Source organism: Lipotes vexillifer, unplaced genomic scaffold, assembly GCF_000442215.2.
Source record: "Lipotes vexillifer unplaced genomic scaffold, Lipotes_vexillifer_v1.1 scaffold147, whole genome shotgun sequence".
NCBI lineage: Eukaryota > Metazoa > Chordata > Mammalia > Artiodactyla > Lipotidae > Lipotes > Lipotes vexillifer.
This window is the reverse complement of record NW_006778796.1, coordinates 1241138-1263154: the sequence shown is the minus strand read 5'-3', so window position 1 is coordinate 1263154 and position 22017 is coordinate 1241138. Positions and strand designations below refer to the sequence as shown.

The 22017-nt window shown below is 33.2% G+C and overlaps 1 protein-coding gene across 2 annotated transcripts in view; it reads right to left on the bottom strand.

Moving 5' to 3' along the window:
- Positions 1–22017, bottom strand: part of CD2AP (CD2 associated protein) — a 108226-nt gene that overhangs the window by 7455 nt on the left and 78754 nt on the right. For both annotated transcript variants that reach the window (XM_007451910.1, XM_007451909.1), the window contains exons 10-16: positions 20585–20621; positions 19363–19425; positions 10186–10351; positions 9459–9601; positions 2745–2857; positions 1906–2007; positions 637–806 (exon numbers count right to left, since the gene is read on the bottom strand). In XM_007451910.1, coding sequence (XP_007451972.1) covers positions 637–806; positions 1906–2007; positions 2745–2857; positions 9459–9601; positions 10186–10351; positions 19363–19425; positions 20585–20621 — 794 coding nt within the window. The remainder of the gene's footprint in view (positions 1–636; positions 807–1905; positions 2008–2744; positions 2858–9458; positions 9602–10185; positions 10352–19362; positions 19426–20584; positions 20622–22017) is intronic.

Genomic DNA, 22017 nt, shown 5'->3' with positions numbered 1-22017 from the left:
ACACTTGTTTTCAATTCTCTTGGGCAGTACTATACCTTGGCGAGGAATTGCTGGGTCATATAGAACATGAAATTTAACTTTTGGAGTAACTGCCAGACTGTTTTCCAGAGTGGCTGTACCATTTTACATGCCCACCGGCAAGGCACGAGGGTTCCAATTTCTCACATCCTTGACAACACTTGTATCATTCATATTTTTTATTACAGCCATCCTAGTGGGTACAAAGTAGCATCTCATTGTGGTTTTGATTTGCATGTGCTAATGACTAACGATGTTGAACATCTTTTCATGTGCCTATTGGACATTTTTCTATAATCAAGCTACTAGAACCAATTCTGTAATCGAGCTACTACTTTCTGATCTACCTGGTTTGCCTTTTTCATAATTGGGCTGGGTTTTCATATCCAAGCTTTCCAATTCCTAATTAGAATAACTAGAATTAATAGAGTTTCTAATTATTATGTTTTCTACTTCAAGCTTTTTTGCCTAGAGAGACACTATCAATAAAAATTTCTTTGAAAACAAACTTGCTCATACTAGAAACTTGGCAGATTACTTCTTTACTTGATATAATTTGAAAGAATTCTTTACACATGTGTTAAGTAGTGCTCAAAGAAGAAAATAAGGGCTACGTACCCATGATCCTTTTTTAGTGCTTCCACAACACACAGCAATTCAACAATCTGAGCTTTAAGTTCATCCAAAGAATTTTCTGTTTCTAGCTTAGCTTTGATTTCTAACGGAGTTAGAAAAGCAGCTGTATTTGGTTTAGAAGCACTTGAAGGTGTTGAAAGGTAAACAGACGGCTGAAAACATATAATAAACAGAAAATTTTTATTTGTATTTACATTTAATATTACATTATAAATGCAAAAGATTTTTACTGCAAGGAGATAAATAACTGAAGTAATACTTCCAAGATAAATAAAAAACTTGAAAATCCAAAAAGCAGTTTGACGTTCATAACTGGAAAAACCACTAAACGACCAAAGAATAAACTTGTAAATACTAAGGGTTTTTGTGAGAAATGTCAAGGGCTTTATTTAAAAAAAAAAAAAGAGAGAGAAAAGAAGATCCATTAGATTTATCTTATGGTTTACCTAGTGGAACATCTAGAAGCAAGAATATAAAAGCATGATTAAGGTACTGCTTTGATCCTTCATATTAAAGTTATTATTTAGAATATCCAGAGAGCTCCAATTAAAAGCAATTATGAAGGATTTAGTAAGTCCATAGAAGAGGCATTAAAATGGATCCATGGCCTGACATTCTTTTACCATTTCACTTAGGTAACAACAAGTAAAATTTCAATAGACTGCTAACAGCTGAGAGAATTCAGATTAAGTGTATCTGACAAACTGAAAAGCAGTCAAATGCCTTGAAATGAATTTGAGGAACAGGCATGATCTTCTCAAATATAAGATGTGTGTCAGTTGTGGTAATACTATCCTAAAATGGCAAGGGTTTAGCAAAGACTCTTTAACACCACGTAACAGACGGAAGAATCCATGTATTCTACCATTCGTTCCAGTGTGTATTCAGTGCTTATTATGGTGCCAAGCACCAAGTTACATAAGGAGTAAAAGAGTGATGGCTTCTGCCTAAGGAGTGCATGTTTAATGGGAAATGAAACAAATGTATATAGATCTATGCCTTAAAAAATATGAAACATGTAACATTTGTATTACTCACTTAAAATAATGTGACTCTCCTAAAAAAGATCTACAGAGAATAATGTAACTTAAGTTTAACAGTAATTATTTTATTTTATTTAGTTTTAGTGGAATTATTTTATTTCCTGGCAGAAGAAATAATTCTTCCTGAAGGACATGTTAAATTCCACAATTTTCATGTTCACAAAGAAGCCTACAAATTATACACATCTTAGACCACAATGCACCTTACCTTTGGAGAGTAGCATGAATCCTTCTTAAATTCAGATGGCTTTAGGTTGGCACTATCATCTTCTTTTGGTAACTTCAGGATTTTTTCTGGGCTTTGAGTTGGCTGAATGATTTTTTTTTTAAATCAAGAAACAGAAAACACCAAAGAAAGAAAAGGCAGTAAGCATCTGGATAATAAAGTAAGTAACTTTTATCACCGTTTGTAGCAGATACTGTTCCAGATATTCCATTATTGTTAACAGGATTTTACATAATTTCACGCTGAATAACACAGTTGCATATCTTGAGGGTGGAAAAACAGCTTGCCTATTAGCAACAAAAATTTTCCCTACTTAGGTAATTTAAAAGCACAATAGTACTTAAGAGCTAATGTATTAACACTGAAGTACTACCAGTATCCCAGGCAATATACTGAGAGCATTAAAAAGAAGTTACACATTTAGAGACCAGGATTAGCACTACAAAAAACACTGACTATTTCAGGGGGGAAAAAAATGTTCTCATTCTTTCCTGAAGTGAATATGTACCACTCAATTCTAATTACTGCTTTTGGACAAGTATATTGCACAGGTCCCCTGTCCCCTCTTGACACTGTGCTCTGTGGTTATGGTCTTAGGACAACTCTGCTTCTGATTCTGTAACCTTCCATTCCACATCCTGTGGAAATGAACAGGTCTCTTCCCCCATATCTCTTAAGTACAACCCTTGGCCACTTGAGTATAGCTATCTTCCTGATTTTTAAACTTCAGTGAAGCTATAAGTCCCCCCCTCATTCTTATCTTCAGAAGGACTCTGGATTTACTAAATTCTCTGTGTTTTATAATACTAAACGTAACTCACAGAATGTCCACCATTGAAGCGGCCAGGCAATCTTCTTCCAGGCATCTTCGGTCTATTTGCGGTGAGATGTAGCAAGTTTTCTGAGGAAGCTATGTCATCAAAATTTACAAGATCTGGAGAATAAAGGTAAACATATCTATTAAGAGATAACTGCACATTTTAAAAGGCAAAAAAGAACGTCTCTGATTTTTAACAAACTATAAAATTAAAAAGAACACCACCAAGACTCACAAGTTGACCTGTGCTTTTCATATGCATTTGGAAAACAACACTCACCCTCAAAAACAAACATCCTCTTTACCTGATACATTTTATATATTAACAATATAAAGTTCATGTTTTTAACAGAGACTTAGATCTCAACAAAAGTTCTTACTGAAGGATATATATCCGTACCACAAGCTGTAGTATGAAAAAGCAGCCACCCTAAGTTCTTGCTTATAAAAAAAATCACGATCTACTTCTTCAACTCAGAATTAATTACAACATATCAAAAAACTAACTTATGAAATGTATTTTAAAGTTCAAGTAATATCCCAATATTAAAATTTTTTTAACTCAATTTTATCTGGGACCCTGCTGCTTTCCAATTGCATTTCTTAATGTAAAGTGAAAGTGTAATTTAATGTGTCTTCATATATATATGTGCATAGTATACTGTAGCTGAGACTCGACCTGTTTATAGTTCACTGTACTTCTGCTTAGACATTATCATGTGTAGGAATCAGACGATAGTTATAAATCTAAGGCAAATCAGATACCAAGGGAAAATGCTACATAAATCATCCATTTGCTTCCCCACCATCAAAGGCTGGTTGACCTTTGATCCAATAACTTGAGTTTAAGGACAAATCTAGGTAACTTCTATCTCTGAAACAATGGTATGTAATACATTCCCTTTTTCTAGATGGTCCAGAAAACCTTGCTGAAGGAGTTGGTCTTTAATTTTGAAGCCCAGATATCTATAAGTGGTAATAAGAACCCTAAGGTTAATTCCTGGCACTTCCACTGTCATTATAATTTTCCTTTGGCCCAGATTCCAAACTAAGAATATTAATCACAGTAAATATGCTGTCACTCATTATGGCAGCAGGTATCTTTTGCCTTGTCTTCCAGGTACGGAATCATTCTTCACGTTGCCATTGCTTGGAAGTTTATGATGCTTTCTGTCAAATATTTAGATGTCCAAACTCAGAGAACTGTTATTTCTTAAAAGAAATCTAAAGATACTTATCATTACTGCCCCTAAAGCTTACTCATAAAATTTCATATTCAAAGTAATTTATTTAGAGAATTTTTTTTAAAGGGATGGAGGACACAAAGGTAAAACAGGAGGAGGTTACCACTAACTGGCAATATACATTTTGTAACAACTGTAAGTATTTGTTGACCTCTGTTAATTCTTTTCCATCTTCACACTCTGGGATTACTTTGTATGTTCTATCTTGGATCTAGTCACTAGGCTAATATACCACAACAGGCAATCTAATGGGCTTGGATTAATTTTTGTGTTGAGTTGTTCAATAATTGTCTATAAATAATTATAATATACAACAAACCACAATAAGAAAGACAGTGGCTTTAATGGAGAATGCATTATATAATGTGAAAGACCTTGAACTTAAACATATATTTAAATATCTCATTTGTTAATTTTGTAAACAAAGAAAACAATATTTTAAAAGATGTTAAAAATATGCTATAGTTTGAAGGGTTAAAAATTGTTTTTACATCGATAAATATGCATTGACAACCTACAAAAAAAACCTTGAAAAGTACAATCCATTTTGGCCTGTGGAGATTATTTTCAAATGCATATTTAAGCAACTTTTAAAAAGAAAAAGAAACAAACAAAAACAAAGGAAGAGATGAAGATAAATTAAAAGGGTAAATAAAAGGAAGATTTACAAAATTATACACCATGCTCATGTAAAAATGTCTTCTGTATGTCCAGTTTTGGGCCACAACACCAAGACAAGTAATTTTACTATTCTAAAACTCTCTCAGGTCCTCCATTTAAGTCATTAGGTTAGTAAAGTGAAACAGTGCACATTTCTGACTCATGATATACTTGAATGCTTTTAAATTTACCTAAGAGTGGTATCAGTGGATTTATATTTTACACACGGCATAAAAGGCATGACAATCACTTAACTCTTGCCATCACATTGTCACTCTGCCAGCCATTTACATGTCTACACATTGCCTAAGACATGGAATTTTAAAATATCAAAATAAATACAAAATTTTGGGAGAAAAACCCTGACTTTTATGGTTGTCAACTAAAATAACCTTTTATCAAAAGAATATTTTAAACTAACTATCAAGAAAATATTTCCAATATGAATTTCATTTTATTTTAAAATGGAAAACCAAAAGGGTTAGAATAGACAGACAAACATGTACACTTTAGTAAAATTACAAAGAAAACTCAATGTGCACCACCTATTCATATTGACTATATTATTTTTATTTCTTTTATAAATTGTCATCTTACCAAAATGGAGAAAGGTAGGATAATTTCCTGACACGTAAGAAGGGAAACATGGCAAACAGGCTAGGAAACAAAATCTGGAAAGAAAAGTCAAGGATAGGAATGTCTAGAAAAAAGACTAAACCAAAAAAATTATTTTACAAAGCAGGAAAAAGGAACAGTTGTAGAATGAATAGAAACATTTTAATGTTTAGCAGATATTGCAGTTTATCTAAACTTACATTAAGATGTGTATTAGATTTTAGATTTATTCGTCTTTCAAAAGGAAAAATTATGATTAGTATGAATTGCAAAATACATTAAACTAGAAAGAAGTCTTTTTTAAATTACTCACTGAACACCAAGACAACTTCTAAAAGAATGTTTTAGTACTAAAATTAGAGCTCAGAGTAATAAATCAACATATTAACAATTCATTGATATAGTTATAACTGAAATTAAACCACCTTTTAGTCAAAGTTTTGGTCCTCAGCACATGATAGTAGTTACAATAAAAGAGGCAATTTTAATTCTGGCATGGTATAATAGGAAAAAATATATGCCAAATATTATTTTTAAATATCCCACTATAAAAATACAGTAGTGCCTTAAGTGATACTCTCTATAATGATACTATCAAGGAAATTATTATTAGAAAATAAAAATTTTAATTACTGCTCTTATTTCCCAGGTAAATTCTACCTTTTAGGGTAGGGTGTTTTGTTTTGTTTTAATACTAGTTTAGATACAGGCTCGCTTTTTACAGTGTCTACCACTCAACAGGTAAACACTGTATTCAAAAAATCTCACCATAAATTCTTTCTGGAAGAAATAAATGAATAAATATTGGGAAATTAATTCAAACAAAATAGATCAATTATTAAATAGAACTGAAGAGAAAGAATGTTGCCCTATTTAACAATGAAGGTTTTCAGATCAAATAATGTATATATCTCTAAAAATTTCCTTTAATCCAAGAAGAATTTATCACAAAAGATAATGAAAAATGATAAGATACTACACTCTAAGAATACTTCATCGACTGTGCTTTCTTAATGAAATAGCTATGTTTCCACTAAGTTTTCTGTCTTGTAGTTTAAAACTAATTGTAAACCAATTTTACTTCCTGGAAAATTTACTATTTTAGAAATACTTAGACTATGTGAACTTTACAATTAACCTGTAGTAGCAATGAGACTATCCTAAACCAATTTTTGATGAAGTATTGGAAAAAGAGAAAAAAATTAAAACATGGTCTGATAGCTCTGCAATTTGTAGTACTATCTTGTATCATATATGAGAATATTTATGAAAAATCTTAAAAAAATGAAACAAATTGAATATTCTAGGAATGTTTTTCTTATGAACAAAAAGACTGTATTTATACACCTGAATATATATGTTTATATATGGGTTTGTATACAATCATATCAGAGAGTAACGAAAGGAATTTACATCCTTAATAGATAAGAGCAGAAACAGAGTTAAGAAGCGATTAACAGTGGAGGAGGGGAAGAAGGGAAATTACATTTTATAACAACTTCCATGTCAGGTTTTCTAATAGGTATCATAGATATGATGGATCATTCAATTGTTAGTTAAGTGAGAAAATAAGCGAAGAAACATGCCAATGACCAATTAGCTAATAATTTAAAACTCACATTTTTTTTAACAGCAAATTCTACTATATCATTGCGCCTCAAATTATTCTTTTACAAAATAATTAAACTCTAAGGAGATTTTCATGTATGTTTTAAACTTTCTGAAACTTACGTTAAAGGGCTAGTTTCATATGTCATTTAAAAAATTTAAAACTTCAAACTGGGCCATATATGTAAATTAAAACATGCCTCAATCTAATGCCAAATTTGAGGCTGTATCTAATACAGAACACAGTTTTTTTTATAAGGTGCCAACAACTCAAAGAAGAGGTAAAACACTTTTATACTTCAAGTACTAAGGACATGATATTCTAATTTTAAAAAAAGGAAATAAGGAATAGTCTGAGTTGAGGTTGGAGACGTAAGCTACTTGCTGTCAGCAGCTATGCCTTTTAAGATCTTAGCGTACTATTTGTGCCCAAAACACTACTGCAAATACACAGCTGCTCAGTAAATATTTGCTACTTAATATGAACTCAATTTCCAAAATTTCTATTTTCTGAACTTTATAGGGTGTAAGTGCAGTACACCAAAGGCAGTGTGATAGTGGAAGATATAAAGACTGAAACTTGGAAGTCAGCTGTTAGTTTTTTGAACGTGTATGTGTCTCGGCACCTCTAAATTACCTCCTTATTTATTTAAACAAAAAAGCAAACTAGAAGTTAGAAATTTTCAAACTCTGTTCCACAAAGCCTCACATTTTTAATGAAGAACAAATAATAGCTATGGATGTAAGACAAGAAATGGGACTAAAATATAAAGGAAAAAGAACTTTTCAACCACCAATAGTCTGACATTGTTACATGGTATTTAGAAATGTACCAAAGGAAATAAAGCTTGCTGGTAATCATATGTAGATAAAGTTTGGAAAAAAAGTGAAAATTTGTTTTAACTGACTTAAATTATTTTGGTAATTTCCACGACTTTGAGAAAACTAAACAAAGCAAATGTTGAAGAATGATACAAAGTAACAAAAAATACAGAAAAAAAATAATAAGCTCTAAATATTACCCTTTCAGCTCCCAAAGACTCATCAAAATTTAAGACTTCTGATAAAGAAAGACTGCAGAAAATTGTGGAAATTCAAAAGATAATACCTATGGATTTTTGATATCCAGAGTTAAAAGTGTGTGCTTAAATTTTTCCCTATTACTTTTGAAAACACATTTCTAGCTACATTTTAAATCAAACAGAAAACAGTAAGAACTAATAGAATTACATTTTTTACCAGTAACCTCAATTTAAAAAAAATTAAAGGATACTTTAAAAAAACACGAAGTTTTTTTTGTTTTTTATTTAACTAACAGTAAATTAGAACAATTTTCACCAAAAACAGACTGAATATATTTGAGTGACTGTCTCTAAAATACAATCAACATCTCAATTTCCAGAAATTATTGATGACTATGGCTTCATCCAGATCAGGTAGGCTCCAAAAACATGATGAAAGATCTATAAGACATTCCAATTAAAAAACTGAAGGAGACTATGCTTAGGTTAGAGCTTTTGTACTGACAAACTAAAGAGAACAAAGAAAAAAATCACCTAAAAATTTTGAAAGGTAGCACATTTTACAATAGAGTGACAAAAAAAATCTTAGTGTAACTGGCCTTCAAGTTTAAATGTAAAGAACTGTTAACTTGAAGCTAAAAAGTACGTCGACATTAATTTTTTTTTAAAGAAAATCACAGAGAACTTTATATAAAGGGGATTTAAAGAGTTCTCTTCTGGTTTACATGATCTTGAACACTTGCTGTGTCTTTAGCTTACTTTGTTTAGATGCAAAATAGGGGAAAATGGCATCTACCTCTTAGAGAGTCAGTGTTAAAATAAGAATATATATGAGAAAATGCTTTTAAAATGTTAAAAAACTAAAAACGAACGCAAAGTGCTATAAAATAAGCATTACCACAAACTAATGATGGTGCAATGCCTTTAACAGTGAGACCTTGTATCAAGACTTCTCTGAAGCAAAAAAAAAAAAAAGAATTTTCTGTTTCAAGCATTCCATTTTACAACTGAGAAGTATAAAAAACCAGGAGACAAAGATGATTAATGGGCTGAAAAATCAGTCCTAAAGCTTAAGGAATAATATTTAGCTAAAGAAGTAAAGCCTGCTGAGATAGACAGATATATACAGAGAGAGAGAGTCATAAGAAAGCCTATTTTCCAGAATTGGAAACAAAAGTATCTTGAGATTTAAGTGGAAAAATAAAAATAGTCTGCTTAAATATAATCTAGTGTGGGCACTGAAAGTCTCTGTCACTCACATCTGCTTAAGTTAGATGGTATGGTCACTTCATTATAAAGGGATAGAATGATAAATGACTGATCTTTTAATATCCATCTCAGTTCTCTGACCAGTGAGAAAGTTTATGTGAACCATAAATACCTTGCCCATTTATATTCTTTCAGTTTCATTTTTCTATTTCGACTTCAGAGATTTTTAAAAATTTTAATAAATTTCCACTGCATCTATCCACACACAAATTACATACACAACTTTCTTATTTTAAATAGTTTCTGAAAACTACATTTGCAACTTCTTTTTATGCACCACCTTTCCACATGTTAACTTACCTGTTTCTTTAGAGCTTCTAACTGTAAATGTATCTAGGTCTACTGATTTTGGTCTAAGTGGTAACTGTTCAGAATCTAGCTTTGGTTTTGATACTGGCTCAGTTTCAAATTTTGATAAAATGGTAGAAACGTCTCCATTAATCCTAAAATGAGAAAAATCAAACACATGCAAAAATCATTTGTATGTAAAGCATGACCATCTTTTAACACTGTGATTTAATGACACTAAAGAGGGACTTCCCTGGTGGTCCAGTGGTTAAGACTCCACATTCCCAACGCAGGGGGCCTGGGTTCGATCCCTGGTCAGGGAGCTAGATCCCACATGCTGCAACTAAGAGCCTGCATGCCGCCACTAAAAGATCCCACATGCCGCAACTAAGACCTGGCACAGCCAAATAAATAAATAATTAAAAATAATAATAATAATGACACTAAAGATGTTATACCATAATACTGATTTTCTTTCTTGTCTATAAGATTACTTCCATAAACATAAACCTCTACTCTAAGACCAATCATAATAAAATAAGAAATGTAAAACAGCTTAACATGAGTATATTCACCTAGCATGAATATAAGATTAACATTTAACACAGATTACAGTCTCTACAAAAAATATGAAAAGCAAATACTTTAAAAATTACTTTGACATTTAGAAAGGCAGTAGGGCAAATTATGTCAAAGGCAAGTAAATCAATAAACTTACTTCAAATTAGATAAAACTTACTTGGCTACAGGAGGTGGTGGAGGAACCGGTTTTTCAGGTCGCTTTGGGTACACTGTTCCAGGAGATCGCAGTAAATTATTGGCTTTGGTGGGTGGAGTAGGTTTCTTGGGTGGGACTTGTGGAGCAGCTGGTTTAGAAGGCTTCTGTTCCAGCACTGACTTTTCATCTGATTATTTAAAAATATTTACTAGGTTACTAACAATCAGAACGGTTTAGGTTTTCCTATTTCTTAAAGCTAATGTCAGGCTGGAAAGGTGTGAAACAGAAAAGAGACACTATTCATGTATATGTGCACTGTTTTAAAATTATAATTTAATAATCCTAACTATCCTTTAAAAAAAACTCTACTTTTATGGGAAGGAGGACCACTAATAAGCTTCTGATCAACAAATAATGCCTGCTTCTTACTGTCTTCTCACCACCCTTTGCTTCTAGGGCTGGTATTCTACTCAAATATAATCATGTATGATTTACTCTAAGCAGAGAACAATATTATCTAGACTTATATCTAGGTCACTTTCTGAAACTGAAGTACAGAGAACTAAAAATGAGTAGGAACTCTAGTGCCATTTAATGTACTTATTTAAAAATAATCATGAGGACAAAAAAAAATTTTAAGAGGAACTGAGGCTAGATTGATTAGTCACAGATGAAAAAATTACAGGCTTATATTTATAACTCTTATCATTGTATTAGGAATTTTATTAGTACCATTTCATTTAATAATTCTATGAAATAGATAAGAAAATATGCTGGGAAAAAACCATTAAGGACAATATCATGCCATGTTAATAAAAACAATTTTATCACCAAAAAGACATAGTTTTAAACATAATGACATACTTAGTTCCTGATCTTTCAGGTACTAAGAATGGGTATTAAATTTGACACGTGTGCACACATATGAGATATTCATGATACAGCAGCCAGCAAAAATATATTATAAGGCATATATGCAAAAATAAGAAAGCTCCCAAGAGCAATACTGAGAACTTTTCAAGATTTACTAGGTCTTTGAAAAGAATGCCTATCACAGGACCACAAATAATTTCATGAGATTTCTTATCAATCAGAAACCAGTAATTATGAATCTTGAACAAACACTGAAGGCCAGGGGCTTCCCTGCTGGCACAGTGGTTAAGAAGCCGCCTGCCAGTACAGGGGACATGGGTTCGAGCCCTGGTCTGGGAAGATCTCACATGCCACGGAGCAACTAAGCCTGAACTCCACAACTACTGAGTCTGTGCTCTAGAGCCCGTGAGCCACAACTAACTGAGCCTGCGTGCAACTAATGAAGCCCACGCGTCTACAGCCCGTGCTCTACAACAAGAGAAGCCACCACAATGAGGAAGCCTGAGCACCGCAACAAAGAGTAGCCCCTGCTTGCTGCAACTAGAGAAAGCCCGCGCGCAGCAACCAAGACCCAACAGCAGCCAAATAAATAAATAAATAAAATAAATTTTAAAAAAAGAAAGTACTTGGCAAAAACCAAACAGCAGTCAAAACTGATAAAAGGCCAAATTAAAAACAAAACAAAACAAAAGAAAAAAACACTGAAGGCCAGGGGTAAACCCCTTGTTAAAAATATCTGATTTCATCTAACAATGAAAATACAAAATGCTGTTGTTTCAGTTTTATCATTTATGTTACAGCTTCCTTGGATCGTCTGAAAATATAGCTTAGTCTTTTAAACCCTCGTCATCATTTGGTACAAAAATGCATCTCTATATGGCTTCAAACTGTACAAGCACATCATGTAACTACACCACCAGAAGTGAAAGCCAACTAACTCCCCAATTCTAACTATAAGACGATAGAGCCATCATTATCAGAATTATAACAGTTAACCAAACTTATTTCTAGAAAATATTAAAAGAAAGATATTTTAGATAAAACATCAGGGAAAATGTTAAATGATAAATAGAAGTTCACTGATTAAATGAATATACTTCTTTTAACAGATACGTAAATAACAGCTTGTGGAATTCCCTGGTAGGTCAATGGTTAGGACTCTGTTTTCCACTGCAGAGGGCAAGGGTTCGATCCCTGGTCTGGGAACTAAGATCCGGCATACTGTGAGTCGCAGCCAAATAAATAAATAAATAACAGCTTGAAATCAATTCAATTCCTATAGGTTAGTCTAAAACAAAAGAACACATTCAATATTGCTGGAAATCAAAGGTGACAAAAATAAGATTCACCATTCCAGGTATATCCATAACTAAACCAACTACTACTGTATGTTGATTTATTATATAACTAATATATGACGGCAATGTGTTTGAGTACTAGATTTATTTATTTTTACTGAGGTTACATTTACCTAACATAAAATTAACCATTTTAGGGCTTCCCTAGTGGCACAGTGGTTGAGAATCCGCCTGCCAATGCAGGGGACACGGGTTCGATCCCTAGTCCGGGAAGATCCCACATGCCACGGAGCAACTAAGCTCGTGTGCCACAACTACTGAGCCTGTGCTCTAGAGCCCGTGAGCCACAACTACTGAGCCCACGTGCCGCGACTACTGAAGCCTGTGTGTCTAGAGCCCGTGCTCCACAATGAGAGAAGCCACTGCAATGAGAAGCCCGCACACCGCAACGAAGAGTAGCCCCTGCTCGCCGCAACTAGAGAAAGCCCGCGTGCAGCAACGAAGACCCAACACAGCCAAAAATAAATAAATAAATAATTAATTAATTAACCATTTTAAAGTGAACAACTCAGTGCCATTTAGTACATTCACAATGTTATGCAACCACCACCTCTATCTAGTTCCAAAACCCTTTCATCACCCCGAAAAAAAATTCTGTTCCCATTAATCAGCTACTCCCCATTCCCTCCTCTACCAGAGCCACAAGGGGTCCAATTTCTCCACATCCTTGCCAATACTTGTTATTTTGAGTTTTTATTATTATTACAGACATCCTGGTGGGTGTGAAGTGGTAGCTCAATGTGGTCCTGGTTTGCATTTCTAATGACTAATGATGAACATCTTGCCATATGCTTGTTAGTCATTTGTATATCTCATTTAGAAAAATTCTATTTCAGTTCTTTGCACATTTTTTGATTGGATTGTTTATCTTTCTCTTGGTGAGCTATAATAGTTCTTTATATATTCCAGATACTGGACCCTTTTCATACTTCAGATATCGGATATAGGGCTTGTAAATATTTTCTCCCATTCTGTAGTTTGTCTTTTTACTTCCTTGATAATATCCTTTGCTGTACAAAAGTTTTTAATTTTTAATAAAATCCAATTTAACTATTTTTCTTTTGTTTCTGTGCTTTTGGTGTCATAGCTAAGAACCCACTGCCAAACCCAAGACCATGAAGAATTACCCCTATATTTTTTCCTAAAAGTTTTAGTTTTATACCTCTTATATTTAGGTGAATGATCCATTTTTAGTAAAATTTTGTATATGGTATGAGGCAGGGGTTCAACTTTTTTCTTTTGCATGTGGATATCCAACTGTGCATAGAATTTAAGTTTAGCTAGAGATTGGCCAAAAAAACAAAAGGAAATTTGGATTTACGGAAAACATTCTTATGTTAGCTATCCAAATGCCCAAAAGAAGACATATGTAAGATACAGATGTTATGATAACTTAACATACAGAAAATTATAAGCATATAAAGAAATTTTTTATTAAAACAACTAAGATATATGACAGTTAACAAAATACAGCAAAATAACAAATATGCCCTATCTTATTTACTACAAAATACAGCAATACATTACTAACACTATACATACTAGGTTAATCCATTCATTAATTCAGATTAGGGTTAGTTCCCTGCTGCATGAATAAGAATTTAAAAATAAGTAATAATACTGGTGCTAAAGCATGAATGATTACAAGTCCATAAATTCTGACTAAAAAGTCAAATATTCCATTCTTTATCACTGGTCGTTTGGAAATACATTAGAGAAAAACACAGTACTATGCAAAAAGTAGCAAGTATGTTCTTAACTGAATCTATTTTCCTAATATTTTAGAAAAATTCAGGACAAAAAATAATCTACCCATATTTATCTCACTGAAGTGACTTAAACTGTAATATAATGTATTTTCAAAAGCCTAAGTACAAAGTTCAAGAAGTTATCATCACAGGAACACAACTGAGTAACCATCACTCCGGCCAAGAACTGAACCTTAGCCACATTAAGTTCCTTCCCCTCACGCCTCTTCCCAGTCACTACCTCAATGCTCCCATCCAAAGGTATCTTCTAACACTACAGATCACTTATGAATATTTTAATTTTACACCACTGAAATCATAATATGCTGCTGTGTGAAACTCTATCTCATTCATTTGTTGCTATGCTATATATAGAGTATCCTGGCATATGAATATACTTCAATTTTCTTATCCATTTAACTACTGATGGACATTTGTGTTGTTTCCAATGGTCAGTGTAAATAATACTATGATAAACCTTCTTATTTGAGTCTTTTGGTGTACATATGGAACACACATTTCTTGTGAGTATATAATTAGGACTAAAAGTGCTGGGTAACAGGGTATATAGATTTATTCAACTTTAGTTCTCAAGAGTAGATATAACAGTTTACATTCCCACCTACAGTGTATAAGAGTTCTGAGAATCTGTATCCTCACCAACATTTCGTATTGTTAGTCTTTTTAAAAATTTCACCCATTCTGGTGAGAATCTTACTTTGGTTTAAAATTATATTCCCTTGCTGAGTAATGAATTTGAATAACGTTTTCATACATTGGTAAGAATGAAGCAGGCTACTGAAAGGTATGTCCAAGAAAGTCTTCCCCAAAAGCAGGAGAAAACTTGTGCTCCAAACTGTTGCTATCATTACTCTCCTGAGGGGCAACATGCATGGCAAGCACTCAAGGTACCTCTGAGGAAACAGTGAGAATGACACTGCTAAGCAGATTTGAGAAAACCCATGTGGTGGCTTGGGCAGTGAGTAGACAGTGAGGATTTAAACTCCATTCTTATGACTTGGGAAAGTATCCCACGAAATAATGGGGCATCACCTAAGAATCAAGGGCAATAGGGTGATTCGTTTCATGTTTTCTACTAGCTCTTTTTTAATCCTCCTCAATATGGCAGGGCTTTTCAAAGGACATACTCTGTGAAACTGAGATCAAAAGAGAGAGAAAAGTAATGAATGCACACACTGGTGGCATACACAGTTTCTCCTGTAAGAAGGCTTAAGGCTCCTCAAAGTGGCCCTAGCCATGCTTTGAAAAAGCTCTGTTGACTCTGGAACAAGAGAGAGATAAACTTATGTTTATTTTTAAAGAAATAATTTAATCTATGTCAATAATATTCAGACCCTCTGACCCTGAACTGACAGTGGCTCTCTCCCCCAATGCCCATTAATAGGCAATGCCTGACACTTATTTCTTGCACCAGATCTATTAAAGCCATGTCAGGTTAATGAGAACATTTTGACAATATTAAGAATTGCTTCCCTTGTTATATTTGTCTTGTTTCACTTATTTAAAAACTGCTTACATTTGCACACCTAAACTTTGAAATCAGCACTTTATAGTAAGTTTAAAAATCTCTCCAGTGAAGAGTTTTGGTGGTGGTGTTAAGATTTAGAAATAAGGGGAAAAAGGTCTTTTCTATTTACTCACATATTTACCACTTCTGGCATTCTTCATTACTTTGTGTACATCCAAATGCCAAAACAGCATCATTTTCCTTCTGCCAAAAAGAACCTCTGTTAACATTCCCTGTGTGGTACATACAGGTCTACTAGCAAAGAAGTCTCTCAGATTTTATCTGAAAGTTTTAGTTTTGCCTCCATTGCCTGAAAAGTATTTTTGCCAGGTAGAGAATTCAAGATTGACAATTATTTTCTTGCAGACTTTATGTTTTTCTCTTTATCACTGCTTTTCATAGAATTTATGATGATGTGCCTTAAGGTGATTTCCTTTATGTTTTTTCTGCTTGGAGTTCACTGAGCTCCTTGGATCTGTGGGCTTAAAATTTGCACCAAATCTAAAGATTTTTCAACCATTACTTCTTCACATATTTTTTCTGTCGCCTCTCTTCATTTCCTCAGGGACTCCATTTACACATAAGTAAAACCGCTTGATATTGTCACTGAGGTCACTGATGCGTTGTTCATTTTTTTCTAGTCTTTTTTCTATATATTTTTAGATAGCTTCTATTGCTATGTCTTCCAGTTCACTAATATTTCCTTCTGTAGTCTCCAAACTGCTGGTAATTCCATCCAGTGTCTTTCATTTCAGATGCTGTATTCTTCGCCTGCAAAATTTCAATTTGGGTCTTTTATATATTTTCCATTTCTCTCACCATCATGTTTGTGTTTTCTTCTACTTTACTGAACACATGGGCTACATTTATAATAGCTATTTTAATGTTCTTTCTGCTATTTCCATCATTTCTTGATATTTCTGGGTCTGTTTAAATGGACTGACTTCTCTTTTGGTTGCTATTTTCTTGCTTCTTTCCATGTCTGATAATTTTTGATCAGATAATGGGCATTGTGAATTCTATTCTCTTGGGTGCTAGATTTTGTTATATTATAATGTAAAGCATTCTGGAATTAGATTGATCTGTTTCCAAGGAAGGCCTTTAGTCTAAGCTGATACACCCTTTTATGGACTTCAATGCATTATGAGGTCTTGTGGCTCATGGGAACATGAACTATTTGTGAGTTCCAGAAACTGTTTCATCAAATGTCTTCCAGCAGTTATTTCTCCAGCTATGGAAAATTTCCTTTCACAGGTATGTAATTCAGTACTCGGCCAAAGCCTCATGGTAAGCCCTGTAGAGCTCTCTCAGTACTCTATGCAGTTCCTTCCATTCTGGCACTCTGTCCCACAAACTACAGCTGCCTTGGCCTCCCTAAACTCCTATTACCTCAACTCTCTATGAATACTGGGCTCTGTTTGGCTTTCTCCTTTCTGCTGCCTGAAAACTGCTTCTAGACAATAAGCTAGGGGTAATTTTAGGGTTTGCCTCATTGATTTCAGTGATAACACTCCTATGCTACCTGTTGTCTGATGTCTAAAACCACTGTTGTATGTATTTTGTCCAGTTTTCTAGTTGTCTCAGGGGCACAAATTCAGTCCCTGACACTTCATCATGGCCAGGATTTTGAGCAAATAAATGTAATACAAATGCATTACCTTCCATTTTATTTATAAGATCAACTGACTGATTTCAGGGAATATAAGAAGTCATATTCTTAATTTTAACAAAACCCTTACCTACTTGATGAAGGGGACTATAAAAGAAATATCATAATGAAGATAATAAAGCCAGTAACATACTTCTTACATTTGGTTCTATGTATCTTTGTATGATGAGTTTTTCAAGTAGGAGATATTATAACCAAGTACCAAAATAAACTGATCCAAGACTTGGACCTAACAACAGCTATATCACAAAGGACTAATCTGAGATTAAGAAATATGCCTTTATTAAATATAAATTGTTTTTGCATCTAAATTTAAAACTCTCAAATGCAAAAACAAGGCGAGTTGGGGATATAAAAACTTTCCATGCTGAGCACAGATCATGAGAGAGATAAAGCTATGAAGGTGTATGATATTCAGAGTCAAGAGTGTGTTTGCTACATTTAGTGAATGAAAAGAGTAGAAGATGATACCAAAAATGTACTGAATAATTTGGGATCAGTTCCCGACAACACCAAATGCTGACCAGGATGTGGAGCAACAGGAACTCTCATTCTTTGCTGGTGGGAATGCAAAATGGTGCAGACACTTTGGAAGACAATTTAGCAATTTCTTACAAAACTAAACATACTCTTACCATATGAACAAGCAATTACATTCCTTGGTATTTACCCAAGTGAACTGAAAACTTATGTACACACAAAAAGTATGCAAGGTTTATAGCAGCATTATTCATAACTGCCAAAGCCTGAAAACAACCAAGATGTCCTTCAGTGAGTGAATGGATAAACTGTGATACATCTGGACACTGGAATATTAATCAACACTGAAAAGAAATGAGCTATTAAGCCATGAAAATACACGGATAAACCTTAAATGCATAGTACAAAGTGAAAGAAGACGATGTGTAAAAGCTACATAGTGTATGACTCCAACTCTATGACATTCTGAAAAAGCAAAACTATGGAGAAAATAAAAAGATCAGTGGCTGTCAGGGGTTGGGGAGAGAGAGCGATGAAAGCACAGAACACAGGAATTTTAAAGAGATGAGACTATTCTGTATGATATTACAAATATACATTTGTCCAAACTCATGAAATGTACAACCCCATAAGTGACCCCTAATGTACACTATGGACTCTGAATGGTAATGGTGTGTCAGTTGGAGGTGTGCTGACTGTAACAAGTGCACCACTATCGTGCAGGATGCTGACGGTGGGGGAGGCTGTGCATGTGTAGGGCAGCAAGAATACGGGAACTCTGTACTTTCTGCTTAGTTTTGCTGTGAATCTGAAACTTCTGAAAAACAGTCTTTAAAAAATGAATCTGAAATAGAAGCCAGACAAGGAACTAAAATGAGAGAATACAGTAACACTTTAAGCGAGAGACAAGGATAGGAAGTAGAAACAACACAGGCAGTAGAAACAAAAGTATTCTGCAACAGTATTCAAGTTTTTGCAAGAATATATAACCTAATCTACCAGATACAGCCACTGCAGATCTTTGTGTACAAAGAGAAGGAGGTGTTAACAATAACAAGTAATGTTTTTAAACAAAATAGATATGGTATGTTGGAATACCTTTCCAAGTTTATATGACAAATATATGCAGTGAAAATTAAATAATACATAATAAATCACTTACATGTTTTAAGTAAGAACTCACTCTTATACCTAAGAAAAATATTTTAAATGTATTTCTACTTGGACACTATGAAAATAATAAGAGTATAACTGTTTAATGCTTAGTTTTCTTACACATTATTTGAAATAACATTAAATACTACATCCTTACTGAGGTGATGGTGTAACTTTTTCATGAATGTAAACTGGTATCAGTTTGAGTAAGAATCTTAATTTCCTATTGATCCTGACAAACTCCCTCTTCGAAATCCCCAAGCATTACATAGTAAATAATGAACACTTGTTAAAAATCAGTGTGAATGACTCAGTGTGGAGATATGCTTTTCTTTACACTGACAATGAAAGGAATTATTTTTCTGACAGTAGAAGAATCTGCCTCACCTTTTTCTTCAGGCTTTGTAGGAAAATACTTCTTCTCTGCACCTGTCAGCTCAGGCTTTGGAGCTGAGGGGGAAAAAAACAAAAAACGTCAATACAATAAAAAAAAAAAAAAAAAGTTTTAGAGCACAAAGATAATTATACTCCTAAAAAGCAAAGGTTTAAAAAATAACATCAGATGAAAATATGGTTTAAAAGAATGAACAATATACCAGAATCACTGAGCTCAATATATAATCCTGCACCTGCCACGATCACCTCAGTGAGTGATATCTCTGTGGTCTCAGTTCCTTCCTTATCAAATGAGGGAGTCCACATCCTCTACAATACCGCTGTCCAGTAGAACTTTCTGTGATGATGGAAATATTCTGTTTTTGTGTGGTTCAATACTGTCCATTGAGACTTGAAATGCTGCTACTGCAACTACAGAATTAACTTTTTTATTTTATTTAATTTTAATTAATTTTAAAAGCCCAGTATGACTAGTGGCTAAAAAGGCTCCAATACCAACTTCCATAAAAATTACTTTTAACCTACCCTTGCTCTCAGATAAGGTTAGCAAACACAAAGCTGAAACTATGGAGGAGGGAAGGACTTGCATTATTCTAAAAAAAGAGCAAATCTTTCAAGGAAAAAAAAAATTGGACAGCACATTTAAAAATCAGAAATTAAGGGCTAGAACTTATAGAAATAGAGTCAGATGACAAAACTCTAACTCTGGAAAACTCTTCTAGGGACTCCATAATTTATTCCACTGTTTAAAAAGGAAAAACTAAACTCTTCTAGTTTGCTTAAGCCTTATCACACTCTCTGAAGGAAGAGTATATAAAAAATCAGTATTTGTTTGCAGCATTAAAAAATGGATTGCATCTGAAAAGGTAGAATAACTTATTAACTAGGTAAATATATTGCCTTCTTTTTTAATATATTATTTTCTATAGATTTAAGCTTAGTCAATTTTCTTAGCTCAAAATGCCATATAACAAAAATATCCAAATTATTTTCAAGATTCCTATTTTATACAGTTTGTACTTTAAGAAAAATACTGACAGATATTAATACACATGAACATTCAATTTTTATATATTTTTAAAAATTATATATATCACCATAATATTTAATTTTTGCTAAAAGAAAATAAATGACTTACAGGAGACCCAATTTCACCGTTTTAGAACTTAAAAATGTGAAAAATAGCCATATGAATAATCTGTTTCGTACTTACCTGGACCCTTCGCAGGTGGTGGTGGTTTCTTTGGTTTCTATTAAAATAATAATTGTGAAAACAGTAAAACACTTACATATTAAATATTTGTAGTTAAAGTAAACTCTGATCATAAATGATCTAAGTTACATAAACATCTCTCCTCACCCCATCCCTGTCAAAAATTATAAAATCATAAGATTCAAACAACTCCACAAAAGGTCACAGATGAAAAATATATTCTATTAGAACAAATGCCTCTTTGATCAAAATTCAAACATTTCAAAAATATCACTGAGTTAGATAAATTTTAAAAAATCTTAATGATGAGCAAAAATATTCTCTCCTGCCTCCCCTATTTTAAGATTCCTATGCACCATTTTACCACTCTTTTAACAGCTGAGTTTTTTTTTGTGGGGGAAGGAGGGGTGGCAGGGAAAGGGAGAGAGAAAGAGACTTTGTTTAAAAAGAATAGGAGTAGCTAATAAATATATCAAGCTTTCACCCTTGGTTATTCAGAACTCTCAAAAAGAAGATTAAAGGCAAAGGTCTGTTTTTCAGTTTATTAAAATTCTCTTGGGTTTACTCATTCACTCATTTTTGCCTTAAAAAACTTGAGACACATTTCTAAGTATGTGAATTTGGTTTTTCCAAATTAAAAAAATAACTGATAATCAATATTGCATAAACACCTAATAAAAACCAAAAAAAGAAAATGTGTTCATTAACAAGAATATAAAAATAAAGCACACCCGAAGGCTGATGAATTAATACTGAACGAAATCTAGCAAAGGAAGAATCTCAGAGAGTGTAAGCCTTCATACATTATCCTCTTGTAATTTACTTTAAATGAAAGACTGCAAAGGTTAGAGATTTCTGCACTGACTTAAATCAAATATAGTAGACTGTCTTGCTGGGGTGTGTCTGTTCTCTGTATAACTCTTGCCCTCTAATTTAAAAACTCAATTAGATTCATCCCTCCATAGGCGATCAAGCTGTAGAAAAGCAAAAGATCACTGATGAATGACTCAGTCTCACTTTATTCACTGTGAGACATGAGATAGATACATTAAATCCTGTAAGCAGGCAAAGCCTTCTTCTCACTCTCCCAAAAATGCAGTGACAGAGTAATAGTAATCAATAGTACCTTAAAATAAAAATTTTCAACAAAATTAAATAAAAATTATAATTTTTCTTACAGTCAAGTGCTAATTTGTCTAAATAGTATGGGCAGCCTTTTTTCTTTTAATTATAATAAAGTAATAAAGACTAGGTTAATTTTTAGTTAGGGGGAAAGGAAAACAGGAATAAAGCACAGAACTGATACATTGTTTTGTTTTACCATAATTCAGATAACTTTCACCTGATTATATAAATCTGAAATCCCCTCAGAAAATTATTCAGTTACTATGTAAAAAACTTGTTTTTTAAGAAATATTGGCAAAAGGATTTTT